Here is a 24,266-nt window from a genome sequence, read left to right as displayed (position 1 = left end):
AAAGTGAAAATAAAGGTAAATACAACCTGCAAACTCTGATTCTCATGCTGATGGTGAGGAAGTATATATAATACTATCACTCAGAAGTAAAGAATTGTGCCCAATAATTTAATGCATTATTTACATACAAATTGTTATTTATTAAGACATGATAAAAGATAAAACTAATACTTAATGATAAGTTCATTGTTATTGATTCTATTTTTTGTATTTGAAATCATATTTACAAGTATGCATATGCACTCAAAATTTTAAAACATTTTGAAAACATAAAATTTTTCAAACATTTTATAAAACCAAAGGCTTTTCTCTTCATTTTTCCCTAGCCTGATCATAGAATCTCTTTTTGATACTACACTTGATCTTAGTCAAAAGGCCCAGGAGCAATGCCTCTTTTAGAAAAATCCCTGTAGATATGTTCATTCTATGTATTTATGCATTTACCACTTTAAGCATGCAAATTGAGCATATCAATCATAGAACCCTTTGTATCAGGTACCTTTGTACTTATATAATGTGGAGAGAAATTCTCATCACTAGGCACAACCCACTTTTCTGGGCTGAAACCTCTTGAGAATTTTATCTCTAATCTCTTTCATCTTTACACTATAGAGAATAGGGTTTATCAATGGAGGAAGCAGGAAATGGATATAAGAGAGAAGGGTATGGGTAGACTGAGGAATTGGCAACCTGAGGCGGTCGATGAGGGCCAGGAGAATCATGGGAACATAGAAAAGCAGCACAGCACAGAGATGAGTAGCACAGGTTTGGCCCGCCTTCCAACGATCCTCACTGGATCCAAAACCCTGCAACACCCGGCCAATTAGGCCATAGGAAAAGAAAATAAGAATAGGGTCTAATCCCATGGCTGACAGGACTACAAAGAGGCTATAGACTGCACCCCCAGCTCCTGGACAGGCCAAACGAGTCATATCGGGATGTAAGCAATATGAGTGAGTCAGGACCTGAGGCCTGCAGTAGGACATCTGGGCCAGGAGGAATGGAAGGGGCAGATGGAGACCCAGACATCGGAAAATAATTATCAGACCAATTTTCCCAACAACATCATTGGTGAGGATTCTTGGGTAGTGGAGAGGACGACAGATGGCAAGTGCCCTATCTAAGGCCATGGCGAGCAAGACGGAGGACTCCATGACAGAAAATACATGAACGAAGAACATCTGTAGGAGGCAGGCTGAGGCAGGAATAGCACGAGCATCAGCAAGGGCAAGACCCAGCAAAGTGGGCATTATGGCTGTAGCCAAGCCAACATCAGACACACTAAGCAGGAAGAGGAAGAAGTACATTGGACGGTGTAGGGTAGGCTCCACAGCAATAATCCACAGGATGGTACTGTTGCCCAGGGCAGAAAGAAGGTAGACAGTGATGAGGGGTATCGTCCACCAGGAGGGTACGCTTGACAGGCCTGGCATGCCTACCAGCAGGAACATGGGGGCCATTGAAGTGTTACTATTGGAGTTGCTGGGATGGGAAATATTGACATAGCTCAGAATCCCACTTTGAACTCTGGAACCTGAAAACTGATTAGAAAGATTTAGTTAATCTTATGACACATTGTGCAGTGTTTTCTAAAATACCTGCCTCTTCTTGTCTTGACCTATAGACATAAAATACCTGCCTCTTCTTGTCTTGACATATATACATGTCCTTCCTATACCCACATGCATTTTCATATCTAAGTCAGAGTTACTTCTTGTCTTGGAATTTTTTTAATAGCTTGCCTCAAAACTCTTTCACTCTACAAATTGTTTTTCTATTCTTTAATCTTGCATTTCCTCTTGCATTTTCCTAACTCAGCTTCCTGTCTTAATATCAAACACCTAAGGAGAGCATATAACCACTGATCCTTCTCCCAACAGGCAATCTTACTTCTGTGCTCATGAAAAGTTGTCAATTATTCTGGTATTATTTGATCAAGAGGCTATGATTATTTTAAAATTAATTTATTTCTCAGTGAGTTTGGCTACTATAATTATATTCCCTATTAAAAAATATTACCCCTTAGTACTTCTTATTCATATTTGTACTGTCCTGTGTACTTCATACATTGGCATTCTGAGAGATAATTTTCGGTAGCTTGCCAGGCTCTCAGAGAGGGGGAGAAGAATCAAACTCTGGTTGGCTGACCAGCCACATGCAAGGCAAATGCCCTACCTGCTGTGCTATTGGCATTTGTAATTTGCAAACTGATTTGCGATTGCTTCATTCTACCTTATATGGAAGGTTCTCACTGATTAGTGAACACTGGGACTAGTGGAATCCTTGGTGGTGATAGTGGGCAGAGCATTAGAACATTATGTTTATAGTCTAAGGGCACTTGTGTCTGAGGGAGACTCACAAGAATTACATAAGGACCATCACATAATTCTCTGTGTAGAGAATGCTTTCATATTTGGATTAAAGCAGGATGATTAAAAGCAGTTAGATTTTTTACTTTTATTTCTCTTTGGCAGGGAGGGCCATGACAGGTCATATCCCAGAGTGCTTAGAATTACTCTAGGCTCATGGTTATACTTGGGTTGTTCCTGATCATGCTCAAGGTTGTTCCTGATCGTGTTCAAGGAACTTGGAGTTGCATAGATGTATCTAGGTAGGCCTCATGCAAAACTTAACCCCTGTATTATTTCTCTGACTTGTTTTTTAAGTATTGTTGAGGCAACTTGGTCTCAAATCTGTTATTATTTTTCTTTTTTGGTATACAACTTATTCATCTCCACCACCACCAAAGTGCCACCACTGACCTTATATCATTTTGGTTTTATTTTGTTGTTGTTGCTGTTTTGGGGTCACAGTCAGTGGTCAGCTGTAGGATAATACTGTTCTGTTCTTCCTTTAGAGCCTCAGGTAGTTTAGGTTTATTGGATTGCTCCCATCACAGTGCTCTCATTCCTCTGTGTTTATTTGCAACTTCTTTGTGCTCTGTTGACTTGTAAATAATGTTTTTCTCTTCTCCCTAAGTCCTTTACATAGTTTATTCAGAGCAATGTCCTTTTTGTATGAACACAAGAAGACATGCTTTTGTAATGTGACTCTCAGTGATATTTCATTCCTGGGCATCTGCTTTCTCAACTTAAGCCTCAGTTGCCCTCACTTCCTAGTGCCCCTAAAAGCAGGGTCCCGACGAGGGACTGGATGGAACCAGGGCAAGCCGTAAGCTATGTGCTACCCTGGCATCGAGATGGGAGTGGCCAAAGTGCCATAATACTTAACTATAAGTTAAGAGCTTGGTCATGGACAAATGCTGTCATGATCCAAAAAGTAATGACTAGATTTGGACCCTGCTAGAGTTAGAAAAGATTAATCTGGCCTGAGCACTGTAGTCAGAGTCTGTGGCAAAATGTTCCCAGGAGAGCTGCCCTATAAGTCTCAATGTTATCTCTTATTGTGTCCAAACAAAAATAGCTAGTAATTTTTCCTCTGTTTCAAATTTTGTGTTTTTTGAAAAAAGAAAAAGGGGGAGATGTAGGATAACACTGTTCTGTCCTTCCTGCATAGCCTCAGGAATAGTTGATAGTTGACAGTTTATTGATAGTTTATTGGACTGAGGAAAAGAGAAAAACACCTTAAGGAGGTATTTTGCCTGGGGCAGTCAGGAAGGGCTTTAGAATACCTTTCACTTGGGCCATCTGGAAGGTTTTTCTTATGTTGATTTGGCTACCTGACTGGGTGGAGTGTGAGCCAGACTGCAAGGGGATTGGAGTGACAAGGGAGCTGGGAAGAGAGAGAGAGCAGGGCTTCAAGATGGACCACAGAGATTAGCAAGGGGAACCTGTGCTTGAGAGAACCTAGGCCTCCATAACATAAATTTCTTCTATGGGATAAACTCCTTGTAATAAACTGCTACTAAGATCAACCGGCCTGGCCCTCGTCTCTCCCTTCGTCTGCCCTTGGCCAACAGCCGTCCCAATCCAAGCCACTCAAAGCGGCTCTAGGGCACTGAACGCAGGCCGTGAGATAGAGTCATCCAGAGAGCCCATGAACACACAATCTTCAGCGTGCATAGTTTTTTATAGTCAGGGGGCTTACTCCTGGCTCTGAGCTCAAGGATCACTCCTGCTCAGGCTCAAGGGACCTATGGGATGTCTGGGATTGAGCATGGGTTGAATGCATGCAAGGAAAGCACCCTACCCTCTTTGCTATCCTTCTGTTCCTCTTATGTTATTGTGAATCCATGTTTCTTCTACCCCTAACTCATTTTTGTCCATTGCTTGGTAACTTCAGACCTATTGTCAAAGTGCAGGGCTTTGTTTTTACTGGATATTATCCACTCCATTTCTTTGTTTCTTTAATGTGTTATATACGGCCAAAGAGACTAAAGAGGAAAAGGAAATCTGAAATAACCTATAAAAAGATATTCAATTACTAACCAATTTTCCCCCTACAAAAATAAGCCTAGGTTCCAGTAGTTTCATAGTAAATAACTTCTAGAATAAGAATAGAGATTTGGTCTCAAGTACCTGATTTACTCGAGTAGGCCCAGTAATGTCTCCGTTGGAGACTTTGTTGTTACTGTGTCTGGCATATCGAATACTCTCGGTAGCTTGCCGGGCTCTCCGAGAGGGGCGGAGGAATCGCAGAAAGTCTTGAGTTCAATACCATAAAGACCAACATATCAAGTGTGATCCCTGTGATACTGCTATTTCTAATTCCCAGTGCCAAAACAGAAGTGTCTCTGCACATCACAATCAAATATGCTCATATACCACAACTTAAAAAAAAAAAAAACGTCGGTTGGCCTGAAGATAGTGGGCTTGAGTAATATATGTTGGGTAAAACACTGACCAAAACCTAACCCAATCCGAAGGCTTAAAAACATCTGAAGCAAAGACACATCTCAGGAGCCTGGAAACCCACCAAGAGTCAGAAGATTCCAGACCAAAGTAGTGAGGGCTCCCTGGGAGAAGAGATGCCAAAAATGTCTTGGCAAGAATGAACCAAGAGGCCATCATGTTCAGTCTATAGTCTACTTTCTGTTCACATCTCCTATCCCTAGTGGGCCCTCCTGGAACCCTTTACTTGGTGGTCCCTTCTCTATCTGAGCTGCCTTCTCCCCCAGCATGTGAGACCAGCTTCTAAGCTGTGGAGTAATCATCCTGGTACTTATTTCTACTATTTTTGTGTGTTAGTCTCCCATACTGTTACTTGATATTCCACAAATGAATGCAATCCTTCTATGTATGTCCCTCTCTTTCTGACTCATTTCATTTAACATGATAATTTCCATGTTGATCATTGCCACTTAATAACTCTATTGCAAACCACAACACCCAAAAGGAAAGAGAGAGCAAAAGGGAATGCCCTGCCACAGAGGCAGGGCATGGGGTGAAGGGGCCAGGGCGGGAGTGGTGGGAGGGATGCTGGGACCATTGGTGGTGGAGAATGGGCACTGGTGGAGAGATGGGTACTTGATCATTGTATGACTGAAATGCAAGTACAAAAGTTTGAAGTCTGTAACTGTACTTCACAGTGATTCACTAATAAAATTTTTTTTAAAAAAAGAATGAACCAAGAATCAACCACAAGAAGTTCATTGCTTTTGCCCAGAAAAAGCCCCATTAACCATTACTTGCATAAAGAACTTGGAATAAATGTGGTTCGGGAAAATATGCACACAGGAGCAAGTACACTTTGTGCTTTCTTCCACTCTGGAGAAGCCCAAGTTCTCTCTTAAGACACTTATTGTTATCTACCTCTCTTCTTTCTGCCCTGTATTTCCCAAATAAATGTGCTTTACATTACCATTTGTCTCCTATTGAAATCCTCTTTTGTGAGGGAAAGGCAGCAGATCTATAGAGTCTGGTAAATGATGCTCAGGAACCACGTGGTGCTGGAGACCAAGGTAGGGCTCCGGCAAACACTGCCTGTGCTCCAGTGCTTTGAGCCATCCCTTCTCTTCTAGTCCACAGTGAACTTAATATTCTAGGTGACATAGGAAATAATGGGAGATAGAAAAATTAAAGAAGTGTTCTAGAGGATTAAGTTCACAGAATGTTACTGGGTCAGATCTGATAAACTGCCAAATGATAACCATCTTTAATATTGGCACTAACAAAAATATAAAAGGAACAGCTGCTACCTGCCTGTCTCTGTTTTAGTATCCTGTCTGTTCCAAATTAACAAAAATTTATATATATAATGTATATAGAAATATATAATCTATAAATATTTATAAATAAATATAAATATCCACACAAGCTTAAGTACTTATGAGTAATCTCTCCATATAAATAAATAAATATATAAAAATAAACCCGATTTTTTTCTGTTTGTCTTTGTTTATGTTTCTGTGAGATATGTCCATTTTCCTCTCTGGTTGCAAAGATATTAAAGGTGAAAATAATCCTCCTTCATTGGCAAACCAAAGAGGGATCTCTCAAATTAGGGAGATTTCCTACCTATTTTCTCTCTTTCCATTTCCTTTAAACTAAAACTATCAAGGTCCAGTCAACTCTGTTTTGTCTCTTGTCTCCAATTTTTGTCTCCAGAGACAAATAAATTCTCTATAACATCTGTTGATGAATTGCCAGCTAAGTATTGCATTGAAGAAAATAAAAATTTCCTGTTTTGTTAGGAAGTTATAAGATAATCTTTAAATTCACAGATCACATAAACCTATATACAGAAATTCCTAAGGGGAAAATATATTAATTAATTAATTTAAAAATTCTAAAGGGTCCATTATAAACTGCTAAAACAAATCACTGAGGTTGGCTAGTCCACTGATTAAGAGTCAAGTTGCAAAAATCAATGAATCAATTGTCTTACTGTATAATCTGTATAATAGCAATCTGGAACTAAAATTAAGAAAAACATCTAAGGGTGGGGCAACAGCTCAAAGGGCTTAATATATGACTTTTAAAGTTGTCATAAGGAGATTTGCATCAATCCTGTCAGGAACAACCTCTAAGCAACACAGGATGTGATCTCAAAAAACAAAAATAAAGGAGTTTTGTTTCTTTTGTGTTGCACACAATGTAACAAAGAATTTAAATTAAGTAAAAATTTAACAAAACACATTTTTTCACTGAAAACTATAACACAATACTAATAGAAATTAAAGAGGCTTTTAAAAAAGAAATATTCCATATTTATTGATTGCAAATATCAATATTGTTTAAATATCGAGTATGACCAAACTGCCAAACTGATGTATAATTTTGACAATATCTCTAACAATGTCAGAAAATCTTTTTTGTAGAAACTGATTACGTTTATCCAACAATTTATATTGAAGTGTTATAGAAAGACAAATTGTTTTTAAAAGAGAAAAAACAAGTTGAAAAGTTGCAGTCTAGTTTTAGCTCATTATAGCACTAGTCAAAAGAGGGTACTAGTTGCTGAATTTCAAATGGGCATCAGGCGTCAGAGTGAGGCCTCTAGAAATACATTCTTTTCTTTACAGTCAACTGAATAGTAACAAGGAAGACATTCTAGGTGACAAAGTCTAAGACATTCTAGGTGACAAGTCTAAGAGAGATCTTCATGAAAGAAGTTTACTTTACTACCTCCAACATCCACAAAACAATAACCTAAAAATGGGTTGTGAACCTAAACATAAATGCTACAACTATTCACCCCCCCCAGGGGGGTTGTGGTATCCTTGGGTACAATTGCTTTGAGTGGTATATTGTGTGTTTAAGTGATGAAGAAGTTTGATTTCCTGGTACAAGCTGGTTTCTCCCCTCCCTGCCCCCATTTTAGTAAAAGGTCAAATAAATTTGGGAACCTCAAATTAAGAGAAGAGAATCAAAACTCTCTCTCTCTCTCTCTCTCTCTCTCTCTCTCTCTCTCTCTCTCTCTCTCTCTCTCTCCTCACCCACCCCTTCAAAAATCCTCCAAATAAAATCTGGTTTACTACATTGCTTGTCTACTCCTGAAATTATTTTCTGTGAGGCAAGAAAGACAAGAATCCCGGAAGCCCTGGGTAAGGCCCAAGACTGGATTTTCCTTTCCTGCAAAGCACAAATCCTCACTCCTGTTTGAGTCCATGGCTACCCAAGAATTTGGGTGCTGGGGATCAACTCCCATGCCTGGCAGACCAAGCAGACTTTAGGTGTGGTCTGATGGCCACCTGGTGGGGCTGGCGGGGCTCAGGCCCATGCCAAACGGGCTCATCACAGACAGACTTTACCAGTTTTAGTCTTCCCTGCGGGTCCTGAGTGGCAGAAACGGACAGGAGATGACTGTCTTTCCTTCCTGATTCCCGTGATCCCCACATGGGGTCCACTGACATCACCAATACAAAAAATAAAAACAAGGGCAAAAGAAATTGCTCAACCCTAAAGTAGCCCAAGAGCATTAAGAACACATTCCATTGAGATGCAAATCCGGAACTCTTTGGTGTTGGATAAACTGAGGCATGGAAGAGAGGAGCGATAGCACAGCGGTAGGGCGTTTGCCTTGCATGCAGCCAACATGGCCAACCAGAGTTCGATTCCTCCGCCCCTCTCGGAGAGCCCGGCAAGCTACTCAGAGTATCTCACCTGCACGGCAGAGCCTGGCAAGCTACCCGTGACGGATTCGATATGCCAAACACAGTAACAACAAAGTCTCCAAAGGTGATGTTACTGGACCCGCTTGAACAAATCGATGAACAATGGGAGGACAGTGACAGTGACAGTGAAAAGGGAGAAGCTATAAGAGACTCTAAAGTAAAGGCCCCCCCCCCCCCCCCCCCCCCCCGTTGATCATCGATTTGCTCTAGCGGGCCCAGTAACGTCTCCATTGGAGACTTTGTTGTTACTGTGTCTGGCATATTGAATACTCGCAGTAGCTTGCCGGGCTCTCTGAGAGGGCGGAGGAATCGAACTCGGGTCGGCCATGTTGGCTGCGTGCAAGACAGACGCCCTACCCGCTGTGCTATCGCTCCAGCCCAAGAGACTCTAAATAGCATTGTAAATATGATAAAGAGCCCTCAAGAATCCAAGGTTTTCTCTGTGACAGGACTCAGATTAATATTTTTATGTACAGAAAACTCCAGGCCAAGACAATTTGGAGAAATTGTATATAACCTCTCAAAAGCTACTCTCTACTTCCCCATTCCCTGCAGTCTCCACCCCCCCACCCGCAATCACCTTTGGAGAAGCCAGAGTTCTTTCTTGAACATGTATTCCTCTCTTTCTCTCTTCTCACATTTTTTAAACATTTTTTTCAACAAAAACTATTTTGCTTTGTTATTTCACTATAGGATAACATTATTCTGTCCTTCCTGCATAGCCTCAGGTAGCTTAGTTTTATTGGGTTGCTCCCATCACAGTGCTCCCATTCCTCTATGTTTATTTGTAACTTATTTCTTTATGCTCTGTTGACTTGTAAATATTGTTTTTCTCTTCTCCCTAAGTCCTTTGCATAGTTTATTCAGAACAATGTCCTTTTTGTATGGACAAAAGAAGACATGCTTTTGTAACGTGACTCTCAATGATATTTCCCTCCTGCGCATCTGTTCTCTCACCTAAACCTCAGTTGCCTTTACTTCCTAGCAACCCCAAAAGCAGGGGCCCAACGAGGGACTGGATAGAACCAGAGCAAGCAGTAAACTATGTGCTACCCTGGCATTGAGATTGGAGTGGCCGAAGTGCCTATTGCTTAACTATAAGCTTGGTCAAGGACAAATGTTGTTGTGATTCAAAAAGTAATAACTAGATTTGGAACCTTCTAGGGTTAGGAATTATTAATCTGGCCTGAGCACTGTAGTCTGAGTCTGTGGCAAGATGTTCCCAGGAGAGTTGCCCTACAAGCCTCAATATTATCTCTTACAGTGTCCATACAAAAATATCTAGTATTAAGATGTTAAATGAGTTTTTGAACCTTGAGTGAGAAAGAGCAGGGCAGCAAGATGGAGTGTGGAGAGATTAGCAAGGGGGACAGAGAGAGAAGGATGTAGAAAAATATAGTAGCAGGCACGTGGAGAGAGAGAGAGCCCCAGTTGCGAGATGGAGCATGGAGAGATGAGCGGGAGAAACAGGAAGAGACAGGAATGAGGGGCAGTGTGAGACTAGAATGAGAGGCTCAGAGAGACTGGGACAGGCGCGTGGGGAGAGTGGAATAAACGGCATCTGATCAATCAACCGGCTTGGCCCTCATTTTGTCTACCGCCTGCTACCTGCTGGCTGGAGCGATAGCATAGTGGTAGGGCATTTGCCTTGCGTGCAGCCAGCCCGGCCGAGCCAGGTTCGATTTCTCGGCCCCTCTCGGAGAGCCCTTCAAGCTAGCAAGATTCTCGTTCATGCGGCAAAGACTGGCAAGCTGCCTGTGATGTATTCAATATGCCAAACACAGTAACAACAAGTCTCAAAAAAAAAAAATGGGCCTGCTCGAGCAAATCGATGAACTGAACAGACAGTACAAAATACATAATGAAGAAATGGTACCTGTAACAGATAGTGTTGAAAAAAAATGATCCATCATATGTAGAATAATTAAGCTGTAGGACTGGGATATAGCTCAAGAGGTAGAGTCCTATATGCCTTGAATGTGCAAGGTCCTGGTGATAGGGATGAAAGGGGGAGAGCAGTATGGTGGGCATATTTAAGCTTTCTTAAACAATGAAAAAATCTAAAGCAGAAATAATAGCATCATGAGGTTAAAAGTTGAGGGAAACAGGAAAGAAAAAATATTTGCAACTAATATTGCTAAAAAAGTTTGAAATAGATAAAATACTATCATAAATAAGAGACTGTCAATCTTGTATAAAATTTGACAAAATATGAAGTGAGCCATATAAGAATCAATACAAGTGCTGGAAAAATTTATAATAAAATCAACTTCAGTGATATTTTAACATATTCTAATATATTCTCAAATGTTAAAATATTTCCTATGCATTACATGAGACAAAATAATAAAATTTGGTAAGATTATATACTTCAAAAGATATTAGATAACTATTCTTAATCAAGAATGTCATAATTATATCATTTGAAGGGAGCAATTTGATATATTCCATTGCAATTAGAAATTTACTTGATTTGCCAACTCAAGTTATTAATATATCTATGAGAGAAATATTCATATATGTCTAATAAGACATATGGATTTTTGTTTGTCAAAGAAAAATTGCTGTTTTTAACTTTTTTCCTGTTCTCATTTATAGTTAACAAGAGAAATGATCATGAGCCATGATAGTTTCAAGAGTTAAGAACAATGATATCAGACTGGAGAGATAGTTCAATAGGCTAAGTCTATGCTTTCCATGCAGGAGCTTCATCTGCAGGCAGCACATTATCTCCAGGAGTCTCCCAGAGCACAGAGCCAAAAGTAGATCACCAGTAGTGTGAGTATGACACAAAAATAAAGAAGCAAAAAATAAAATAAAGCAAATGATTAATGAGATATTATTTAGTTTTTTAAAAAAATGTGTAATGATTCAAGCAGTATGCTATTACATATTTTATTTTATTTCATTTTTTTAAGCTTTCTTCACCCTTCTCTTTCCATCTCCTCCTTTCCCTACTACCACATATTTTAAAAATCTTCTAAGCATTCTGTCTCCTGTTAAAGAGATTTATAGTGTCTACAAATTGATCTAAAAGGATCTAAATTGATTTAAACTCAAGCACAAAACTTTGTAAGTCTACAACTGTACCTTATGGTGTTTCACAAATAAAACTTTAATAAAAGATAAAATAATGGGGATAGCAGAGGAAAAATAAAGATCTATTTCTCTAGAAAAAACATAAAAGGATCTAAAATTGATTTGATTAAAACAGTATAGGATGCCTAAGGGGTAGAAACTAATACTGAAACAATGAATTAGAGAATGACCTTAACATTAAAACATTTTTCTTTGTTTTGGGGCCACAACGTGTGGTACACAGGGCTTACGTCTGGCTCTGTACTCAGGGATCACTCTGGGAAGATTCAGGTGATTATATGTCATACTGGGGGTGGAGAGATAGCACAGCGGGTAGGCGGGTAGGGTGTTCGCCTTGCACACAGCCAACCCGGGTTTGATTCCTCTGTCCCTCTCAGAGAGCCTGACAAGCTACCGAAAGTATCCCACCCACATGGCAGAGCCTGGCAAGCTCCCTGTGACTTATTCAATATGCCAAAAACAGTAACAACACGTCTCACAATGGAGATGTTACTGGTGCCTGCTCGAGCAAATCAATGAACAATGGGAGCAAAGTGCCACAGTGCTAGTGGGGGATCAAACCCAGGCTGGCCACCTACAAGCAAATGCTTTACTATCTCTTCAGTCTTAACAATAAAATTCAGGTTTGTCTTGGGAAAAAACATTCTATCACTTGTACAGCTATCACTTATACACTAAGTTCTATCTTCTCGTATTGGATGATTTTTCTTTTTCAATTATTTTCCTTAACAGTTCAGTTGACTTTCCTGGGGCTTTCATTTACATATCCTGTTTAGTTTGTAGCTGACACTTCTGTTTTCCTACATCTCACACTGTCTTATTTCTAATTAGCAACCTGATAGTGTCATGGTGGTGTTCCTCCTATGAACATCTGCTTTTCTACCTTGGTCAGAGAAACCACTTCACCATCTGGTTTCAGACAGTCCTACTGTTTAACCCAGGTGTCTTAGCTTTCCAGAAATATTGTTATTTTGTTTACAGATATGACATTTGATATTCACATTAAAAATATTTTTTGCAAGTAGAATTTCTTCTGTGTCGTTATCATACACATGTGTATATAAAATATATATGCTAAAAACATGTTATATATTTATATATCAAAGTTCAATTCAGATTTTTTTCTCTTCCCTGTATCTCTATTTGCTTCAATGACTTTTCTTCAACAGACCACAGGATAGATTACTTAACTTTACTATCACATCATGGCATACTTCCTATTATAGTCACCGTCATCCTCATCCTCAATTGTTAAGAATTATTTCTATTTTATCATCTGTGTTCTCTTTTTGAGAGATAGTTCTAACTTTATTGATGGCTTTAATTCAGTTTTTTGTTTGTATTTAACCCCATATAAATGTGCTTAAATCTTTTATAGTTCTACTTTGCCCTTGTGCAATTACTCTAACTTTTCTTCCTAATTTGATTCCTTTTTTAAAAAATGCCATTTCATTTTCTTTTCCCATATCCATCACCTTTGTTAAAATGTTTCCATATGCCACCCCCATGCATACTTCGCATACATTTCTCCAAAATAGCATTTATTTATTCTGTGGAGTCCTTTTTTGTCACAATATAATTTTAGTTCCCAATTTCTCCTATCCTATCTCTGTGCATTTCTGTTTGAAATATCCCTTAGATCTCTGAGTGTCTAAATTTGCAATCAAGCAACTACAGTTTCCTGATGTATGACACACACTTCACTCTGACTACCCTCTTACTAAAAATAAGTGAAATAATGAATATAGTTAATAGAAAGTAATAAAGGAAGAGGTTTGGAACAGGGGCCTCTTGACCAAAAAATAATCTATGAGAATTTTGTTTGGGCCACCACATGAAAATTTTGCTATTTGATGTGTCTGCTCCTTCTCAGAATATAGAAAGCCTTCTCATACCTAATAGCATACAAGAAATTCATATATCTTGCATTATTTTTTATAAATTACAAAGAATACTCATATTCTGTATTTGATATGTATGTTCACTAATAACATAGATATATGTGAATATACTCACACACATATAATATGAACATTATCTACATTGATGAATGAAAACACAAAAGACACTTATAAAAGGGCTTATATTTGTGGACAGAAATGTTTCTGAGATAGATACATGTCAAATTAACAAATATTCAAGCAAATATAGTAATGTTCATTCCAAAGACAAAAATACTTATGAATATCCATAGATATATGAGCATATTCTCATATGAAATATATTGTAAACAAAAACACCTGTATGCACACAAAAATTTTTATCTTCTAGACATTTATCTCCACAAATTGTGAATGGCTAATGCTCTTAATCTATCTTTTGCCACCTGGAGCTAGGACTAGCACAGGCAAATTAAAAGATGCCGATATTTTTCCTAAATACACATACACAAAGAAAAGGACTTTTTATCCCTTTCTATGAACATATATTCCTCAGATGTTCACAGACAACTGTCTTTAAAATACAGCATACATATGGAGCAAAAATGATACAGATCATGAACATAAATCTTATAACTACCTCTCACAGACTCAATTTGGCCATTCTTTTATCAAATATTCCCTTTTATTGAACTGGAATTTTGCTTTCTAAAGTTTTAATTATCTGATTCAAAGCTGTAGGTGGGGGCCTTATCACCAAAATATTCATATAAATATTCAATGATATTTTCTAGGAGAGAGAAAAGCGCTATTTATTAGCAAAATAGTTCCCTTCCATATGAAAGAAAAGTAACTAAAGTTAGCAAAATATGGAACATAAGACATTTGGTTACAGGGGACTTTGCTGCTGGTTAATGGAAGGAAGGATGTGAGAAACTTATATTGATAGAACAGACTATTAAGAACAAATATATTCATTTTACTTTTGCATGCACACCTAGTTGTGGGTATTAGAATGCTTGCCACAATTTACTCTAAAACTTTTGCAGGGGGACTTAATCTTCGATATTGGAATTCTTGTCACAATACATCTACTACTTCTCAGACCTGATGAATATGGGTCAGATAGAGTCTTTGACTGCAGATAAGTGCTGAAGTTTTGGCACAGTTTTATGAAGTGGCCAAATAAAAGGATTTATGTATAAGCTTCCTAGCCATTGGACCATAATGAACAAGCCTGCATGGAAAGATATGATTAAGAGTAGACTTATTTCTATGAATATGGTTGACCTTTTAAATACTGAAAGACCCCAATTTCTTCTGCATTAACTTTGACTATACCGAAAGATATTCAGTGTTGAGCACTGAGCACTTTGCATCCCGTAGTCAACTCCCCAACAACACCAAAACATTAAGAGATAAAGATATGGTTGGAAAATTGTGCATGTATGGAGCATAAAATATAAGCATATAGGATTGTATTTTATGTAAGGAAGAATAATGTAATATAAATGATTAGGTAATTTGTAATAATTACAATTAATTAATTAGTCTCTGATATAAGGTTCAAATACATGTTTGAAATATAAGGCAAAGATACATTTTGTTCTCTATATTAGGACTAATTTTCACATTAGTATTTACAGTGGACACCTATGACACTTAGCTTTGCCTTGATGAATATGGGGAAGGACCCTAATAAATTATCATGGAACAATCAAATTTAAAAAAGCAAGCTCCTATGTAGGAAGTAAAAATATAACCTCTCAATTTTTAAAGTTCTAAATAGCATCAAGTGTTTTGGGCCTTTGGTACTTAGACATCACTAGCTTTAAGTCTCTTCATATTATATTTTGTCAAAAAAATTCTAAGTGTATATCTAGTTCTAAGTTATGATATTAAATATTTTATTATGTTCTCAATTTATAATTTTAGCTAGTTTAAAATACAACATACTGATTCATAATCTACTGGCATTCTTTCTCCTTTCTCACAAATTTCCACCTCAGTAAACGATTTTTACTAGAATTAAGTATGACAATGTAAGCTATTTGAAGACAAAGGACAATTTCTAAATTTTTCAGTCTTATAATATCTTTTCATCAAACATAAGTTTGTTGAATTTTTAGACATGTTTTAAAGAACTTGCATATATACATACATATACACACACATATATATTTTTTCCCTTATTGAACATTACTCCCTTCCTTCTAAAAGGATAATATGATTCTCTGATCTCTCCTTTTCTATCCCAATATTGTAGAGTACCCTACTTTTAGAAAATTGATGTAACTTTCCAAAAATAATCAAATGCTTTACCAACTACTTCCTTCTGTCCTTCTATGGTCAAAAAAAGCAACTGTTTGGTTAGAGAGATAGTTCAAAGGGCTAAAGCACATGTTTTGAATGTAGAAGGCCTATATTTGATTCCAGCAACCCCATGGTCCTTGAACACTGTCAGGAGTGAACCCTGAGCACTGTGCTGGGAATAGCCCCTGAGCACTGACAGGTTCTAAAACAAGAAAACAAACAAGCAACTGTCACAGCTATTTCTCTTTTTCTTGTTTCATCTCCCTGATTATTAGCCTCCCCCCATTTATTTAACAGTCTTACCCCAAGTTTCATTGTTTTTCCCACAGTGGATTCTTCTTTCCTGCAGTTTACTCACCATACTTGGTCTTCCCAAGGACCCGCGTATAATTTGGTGATCTAGTAGACTGCCTCATCTGCATTCTTTATGTTACCCTTCCTGTGCCACATGTAGAGAGAGTGGGTGGGGTGAGGGATATAGGATAAGCAAGCACAGGTGTCCAGCCCCTTGTTCTCAGAGCCCCATGGGAGTGTCAATGAGAATGCTCGTGGTTAGTTAAGAGTCTATTATTCTGCCCAGAGGAAGCACCCAAACGACCTTTGAACCACAGCAGGAATGAGGAGTCTATCCTTAGAATCCAGTCCTGTTGCTAAAACACATGAATCAATACCCGTTGCATCACATAACTGTCCTGAACTCAAAGATTAGGTAGGCCCTAATGCCCAATCTAGTCCAGACTTGTCTTCTCATTGACCATTACAACAACATCCTCCTAACTTTTTTCAGATAATGGGCCCCAGAGAATGCCCCTGCTCAGCCCTCAGGGACATCTTGTTTTGTTGCTTGTCTTTGTTTTGACTAATTGTCATTAGCTCAGTGGAGTACCACACGGTGTTAATTGCTCTAAGGTCACAGGCTCCATCTCTGTAGATATCACTTAGTTACTTTGCTTTGCATTCTTGAACTAAGACTAAAACAACTCAAAGGTAGAGAAAATGTCTTATCCTTCTTTGGTTAAACTCCATCCTTGCTCTCCCTCTTGTGCTCTCTGTCTCTTTCTCTCTCTCTCTTGCTCTCACTCTCTCAATCTCTCTCTTGCTTCACTCTCTCACTATCTCTCTTTCTCTCTCTCTCTTACTCTCACTCTCTCACTATCTCTCTCTTCCTATTTTACACATGCATGCACAAGTGTATATACACACAAACACACACTGCTATTTATATAATCAGCTCTTTTTTGAAATACTCGTTCTGAACCCCTTACTTCTCTGTGTTGTCATATTGTCATTCTCTCTCTCTCTCTCTCTCTCTCTCTCTCTCTCTCTCTCTCCTGTATTTCACATTTTCCCATTCTTCTTGCCATTTCTTATACTTTAGAGTTTTCCTGTTTTCTGATGGATCAGGTATCATCATACATCCCCATGGCAGCTTGTGTGCTTTTTTTCATACCTTTGATAAAATCAGCTCAGATTTTCACAAACAACCTGGGTACTCATTGTATGCTAGGCCACCAGTGATCCTCCCTCCCTGAGACCTTTCATAAATTCTTTTGTTCCTTTAATCCCTGCAGCTGACTTGGGTAATTAGATCCCAGTTTGGGTTTACCCTGGCTCATCTCTGTCACTTCTACTCACTTTCAGGAGAAAATATATTAATCCTTCATCCCCGGCATATGGTGAAACTTGTCTTGAACTCAGGTTATTGCATCTTTTCTCTCATTTCCTTTCACATAATTTCAAAAGGGATGCTTCACTAGACCTGCACATTGCCCTCAAACTCATCAACCAAAGTTACCCTGTGATGAATGTTGCTAAGGACATTCATTGACTTCTCTTTTACTAAGCCTATCCAGTTTCTATGTCAGTTTTCCTATTTGGTATGATGTAGCAATTCCTAACCTTTTATTATCATGGGATTCATAGAACCTTGATGTTCAGGATAGTTATTAATACTATTATAAATGAATCTAGTTTAATAGACTGCAGGGAGGTAAAGAATTAATCAACCATGGATCCTCCATTGCTCAGGTCAACAATCTGTGTCTTTGATAATTTGTTGCAGGGACCAACAGTATGGTACTGTGTTTTTCAGATTGAGAACATCTAGGTAAAATTATTTGGCTGCCACTTTCTTATAAGACTATGAAAAAATTACTTCACATCTAGATTACTTTTCCTCATGTGGAAACTCTATAAAAAGTTTGGATGTGATATTAGTGAAATATCTAGAACACTGCCTAACTCCTATTATTTACTGTATGTGCACATCAGTCTCACACCTATGTTTTCTCCCTCTTTGATGTCTAAATTGGTTTGCACATAGCAATTAATTTTTTGATCTATCTATAACATTATTCTAGGCTACAGTATTAAGACTCTACTACTGATTACTTCTTTTATGAATCTTATATTCTGGCAGTATATATACCACCAGAGAGAAAGTGACTTAATAGTATAAAAAGTTTGGTGTTTCTTTTCTATAGGTAATATTTTAGCTGATAGTTAAATATTGAGAATAAAGGAGCTATGTGGACATAGGGAGGAAATATGTCTGGGGCTATAACTCAGACAGAGAAGCAAGACTAAGTTTTACATTGGTGAGAAATGACAAGGTGACCAATACTTGGGGTTGAAGGAAGGAGAAGAAAAATATAGAAGTGATCAGACACTTTGCCATCAGATCAGATATAGCCAGCTTTTACTTTGAGTCCAGGAGAAACTCTGTGGTGTTTTAATGTAGAGAACTACCAGGATGTGATCTGAAATATTAAAAGGATTCTTTTTAAGATAGTGATAGATTTTTAATAATTAAAAAATGGAAGCATAAAGATCATTTAAGAGAAACTTCTGAAGCATTTGAAAACAGAAAAATCACTCAATATATGTGTAAAAAATTATGTCTCTACATTTATATGTCAAACTAAATGTACTAAAATTATTACACATATTCTATTAGGAAATACATTACAAAATTATCTTTATATTCCCTAATCTATCACTGAATATTTTTCCAGGTTATATTAAGTTTCTGTAATGCAGCTTACTCTTCTGCTCTATTGTTCAGACCTTCATTGACCTTGACTTCTTCTTTTCAAAAAAATATGTTTGATCATGTCACTTTTTCAAAAAGAAATTTCTCATGTTTTGTCTCTACCTTTTGAATAGATTAAAAATATTTTGTTTGTTACTTTTGGGGACAACACTTGGTGATACTTGAGGCTTACTCCTGGCTCTGCACTTAGGGATCAATCCTGGTAGGCTCAGAGGATAATATGGGATACCAGGACTTGAACCTATACAGTTGCATGCAAGGTATTGCCTGCTGTACTATTTCTCAAATCCCTAAATTTCAAACTCTTAAGGCATTCAAAGTCCCTATATTCTATGTCCAAATTTTTATTTTATTTTATTTTATTATTTATTTATTGGATCACCATTCAAGTCTCGGTTGGTCATACAATGATCAAACACCCATCCCTTCACCAGTGCACATTTTCCACCACCAAGAACCCCAGTATACCCCCTCTCCCCCCACCTGTTTGGCAGATTTCCACTTTACTCTCTCTCTCTACGTTGATCACATTCAATATTACAACAAAAGACCCAGCATTATTATTTGGAATTTTCCCCAACATTCAGACCTGCCACAAAGACATCATTAGAAAATTTGTTTTCTATTGCTGATTATGAAGAGCATATGCTGTCATGTGGCCACAATAGCGGCCACGCGAATTTGGATTTCTGATATTTTAGTAATAAACCTAGAAGGATTACTGCCAGAAGCCCCTGGGTTTCGAGATTGGTTTGTGTGCCTATGGGATCATGGTTGATCTGAAGTCGGAGGAGGCATTTGAGGGTGGCAATCCAGAGCATTGTCATGGTGGGGAGCAGGGCCGATTCCACCCCCATCCCATAAAGCCCCATGTGCTTCGTCAATGCAGTCTCATACCTGACTGTTCATTAGGCTCTAAAAGATGCAAGCCACCATGTCACCACCACAAAGGGGGACAGGCGGAGGGACAGACACCCTTCCCCTCCCAGGCGGCATAGAACCATAGTTAAATATACAGTTCAGATGTATTTTGGTTGGGCATTATCTTTTGCTCAGATTTTCCCACCACCCCTCAAGCCTGATTTACAGGGACAAATGCTAGATCATTTACTTTCCATTGATAACTTTGCATATCAGGAAGTGTCAATTTGGAAAGTAGTCCTGGTACCCGCATGTCAGAGCCATGCTTGTAGAAGCTCATGGTCACAGGGATTCCATCTGGAGAAAGCGGGGAGAGAGCACCTACCCCATCTGGGACTTCCTGGTGATATTGGCTCTGAATGGGACCTGGAGAATTCTCCAGGAGCTGTGGAGCCCTCCAGCTGGTTTTTTTCTTCGCTGCTGTGTGCTGTAAGATGTCCATTTTTTTTTTTTACTCTTACAACTACCTTTCCATCATCTTAATAATCATCCATGAGGGGTTATTGTATTTTTGTCTAAAAATATATTTTATTTGTTTTTGGGGCCATACCCAGAGATTCTCAGGGGTTACTCTGGGTTCTACATTCAGGAATTACTACTGGGGAGACCATAGGAGATGCTGAACACAGAATCCATGTTGGCGAGTGCCTAACTTGCTGTAGTGCCTCTAAAAATACTTTGAACTTTTACACCCATAATACTTCATGTTTCCTCTTATCTTTTCCTTAAATCGTCTCCTTTCCTTAAATATTCTCCTCAGTATAAAACCTTAATTATTCCATAACATCTCATTTAAATTTAATATCTTAATTTTATTTTCTCAGTCCTCCTTGCCCTACAATAGTCAATGCTTCCCTTAATTTTAAAAGCCAAATTTTGTTATGACTGCCCCACACAGTCCATAGTAAATTTTAACCATTTTTTGCCATTGCTTAGATTTTATTTCATATATCTCATAGTGATTTGGGGCTGGACTGGAGCCATAGCACAGCGGTAGGACATTTGCTTGCACATGGTCGACCCGGGTTTGATTCCTCCGTCCCTCTCGGACAGCCTGGCAAGCGACCAAGAGTATCCCACCTGCACGGTAGAGCCTGGCAAGCTCCCCTTGGAGTATTCAATATGCCCAAAACAGTAACAACAAGTCTCACAGTGGAACGTTACTGGTGCCTACTCGAGCAAATCGATGAACAACGGGAGGACAGTGCTATAGTGCTACAGTACAGTTAAAAAAAAATTACAAAATTCACTATCTTAGCCATATTTAGGATTGCATTTTGTTAATGCCAAGTATATTCAAAGTATATTCAAAATCTGTTAAAACAGAACTCCAAACTCTTTCATCTTGCAAATCTGACACTCTGTACACAAGAAACAAAATTTTCTCTTTTCTCTCTCCTCAAAGCCTTTCTAAGCACTATTTCATTTTATGTTTCTATGGCTCCAACTGCTTTAGATATCTCTTAAAAGTGAAATACCTTGGTATTGAAAGCCATCACTAATATATTTGGTAGTTAATAGCAACTGCATTTTACTAAAGCTCCTTGATTAGCAATACAATAAATGATTCTCCTCACAATAAAAAATCAGCAAACCATCTCTTGATACTGTCCAGATAATGTTGAAATTAATATTTGAACATAAGTCACTTATTCAAGGAAAATTTGTAGTCTTAGTCCAGAGACAATTCAAACGTTTCCTCATTAAAAGTTTTCATCCTTAGGGAGAACAGTAAGTACTTTGATCAAAATGCTTTACTATAATATATACATATTTAAAATAAAATTTTCAAAGAACAATTTGATAAAGGTATCATTATATGCTGATATGTGAGTATCTTTAGAAAACAGAATTTACTTGAGAACCTGGAAAGATAGCACAAAGGTTAAAGCACTTGCCTTGCATGTGGTCAACCCAGTTTGATTCCCATCACTGCGTATGATCCCTGAACAGATCCAGGAGTTAGCTCTTTGCATGGCCAGGTGTGGCCCTCTTACTTTCCTAAACGAAAATAAAAAACAGCAAAAGTAATTTTCAATAGGACTTGCTTTACACAAATGAAATGAATCAATTCTGAATATCTTGTCTAAACAAACTAAATTTCCACAAATAAACATGCAATATAGTTTCAAAAGGCATAAAGCTCTAAAATATACATAGTAAAGGTTAAAAAAAATAAAAAGTCCTAGTAAAGATTATAATTTTGAATTGCTTAATGCAATGAAAGAATGAAGACACTTAGGACTAAAACTTTATCAATATTAACATAATGTTTACTACTTATTTTATATTATAAAATGTAAACCTGATGTGTAATTCAGCACAAAATTCACTGATAGACTTAATGTATTCCTAATTTTTTATACATTTTAATTAAAATTATGCAAATCAGAACAATAAATATAATTGAGTAAACAATAAATAGAGAATATAAATAACAATATTTACTTTTTCAGAAAGTATGCTCTTTTTGACTACAGATTATGGCATTTTCTGAAACAATATGTAGCTCCATAATAAGATTTTGGCAGGGTCATTATATATTTTCAGTTGAGAAGGCAGGAGAAATGTTTATAACATGGATTTTAAAGTGTCCCAGATCTGTATTACAAAGTAGTTAATAAGGAAGAATATTTTTGGAAGAGAGAGCACTTTCATAAATTCTAAAAATTATCTTGATATTATGAAAACAAGTTAAAGAGTGATAAAGTACACTATATTGACTTAGACATTATTGCAAATGCATTTTCAGGTTTCCATTGTCGTTATTTTTCATGAAACCTTTATGGAAATTAAATTTGTGTGGAAATGAAATATTTAATCAAATGTAATCAGGCATCTGTTTAATTCAAATATGATATTTACCAATAGTATTACAGTAATACTTTCTAAATAATTTGACAAGAAATAAGAGAAATCTTATTTCTTACTCACTGCTATGGTAATGGAACAGGATAAAACAAGAACAGGCAAAGCCATTTGTTGACAAAGGAATACAAAGTTGGAAAACTATAAAAAATACACATAAGAGAAGTGTATGGATAATGCACTAGTATTAGATTTAGAAAGAAAGTAACATTAGGTAGAGAGATAGTACAGTGCGTAGGGTGCTTATTTTATGTGGCCAATTTGGGTTCAACCCCCAGAACTTCATATGGTACCTTGAGTCCACCATGATTGATCCTTGAGCTCAGAGTCATGTTTATCTCAGTTGTGCTCCCCATTGAAAAATAAATAAACAAATAATTATATATATAAGTATATAAATAAAAAAATGCTATTAGAAATAGTTAACAGGTCAAATTTCAGGACTTATTATACACTGGGTGAATTATACTTTCCTATCATGACTAGGTGAATTGTCCTGCCAATTGAGATATAAAAGTTAAAGAAATATCAAGTTTCAGTACCTGGGAAGCAAACAGTTGCTTTTCAATAAATAGATTTGCTGATTTTGATAAATGCATATGATATGGAAATGTAGACAATCATCCCAAGAGCACACATATAACTCTGAAAATCAACAGAAGGATAAATGTAAGAGATGCAAATTTGGAAGAAATATGCTTATGTGTAAATTATGTATTATACATGATGTACACTTGACGTTCTAGTGTGCAGGTAGACTGTAAAAGCAAGTGGTCAAGTAGGAAATGAAATCAAAGACAATAAGAATGGTGCACAGTTGAACTTCAGAAGGGACAATTCACTTAAACGTTGAGAAGGAAAGGATGACTGTGGACATATTTCAAGCACAAATTTTAAACAATTAACTAAAGGCAGATTTGCTAAATTTGAAAGACCATAAATCTGATCTATTTTATAAATAATATTTTCATCTTATTTAGCAAATCTACCTTTAGTTAATTGTTTAAAATTTTTTGCTTAGATATTAATACCATTCTTTTAAATTTTTTTCACACTTTCACATATACAAACCTACTTTACTAAGTCTTTCTCCCATCAAGTTCTAAAGAAAAACCCTCTACAATACTTTTAAAATAATGAGACTTTGATAGCATCTTATCCAAATCACCTCCATTCAGTTCTTGAAATATGTCCGTGGTCATCCTTTCCTTCTCAACATTTAAGTGAATTTCCCCTTCTGAAGTTCAACTCTGCACCATTCTTATTGTCTTTGGCTCCATTTCCTACTTGACAACTTGCTTTTTCAGTCTACCTGCACACTAGAATGTCAAGTGTACATCAAGAAATTAGGAGCGATAGCACAGCGGTAGGGCGTTTGCCTTGCACGCAGCCAACATGGCTGACCCGAGTTCGATTCCTCCGCCCCTCTCGGACAGCCCGGCAAGCTACCGAGAGTATCTGGCCCGCACGGCAGAGCCTGGCAAGCTCTCCGTGACGTATTCGATATGCCAAACACAGTAACAGCAAAGTCTCCAATGGAGACGTTACTGGGCCCGCTCGAGCAAATAGATGATCAACGGGAGGGCCTTTACTTTACTTACTTTACTAATAGTAATCC

General features: G+C 37.6%; 1 protein-coding gene across 1 annotated transcript; it reads right to left on the bottom strand.

The window, feature by feature from the left end:
* Positions 1–536: 536 nt before the first annotated feature.
* On the bottom strand, positions 537–1,504 carry LOC130025340 (olfactory receptor 51S1). The gene is given in 2 exon segments (XM_056116298.1): positions 537–1,480; positions 1,483–1,504. Coding segments are annotated over 2 exon segments (966 nt in total).
* Between the last annotated feature and the right edge of the window lie 22,762 nt (positions 1,505–24,266).

The sequence above is a fragment of the Sorex fumeus genome, unplaced genomic scaffold (assembly GCF_029834395.1).
Source record: "Sorex fumeus unplaced genomic scaffold, SorFum_2.1 ptg000030l, whole genome shotgun sequence".
Lineage (NCBI taxonomy): Eukaryota > Metazoa > Chordata > Mammalia > Eulipotyphla > Soricidae > Sorex > Sorex fumeus.
The sequence above is the reverse complement of the archived record's forward strand: the minus strand, read 5'-3'. Positions and strand labels throughout refer to the sequence as shown.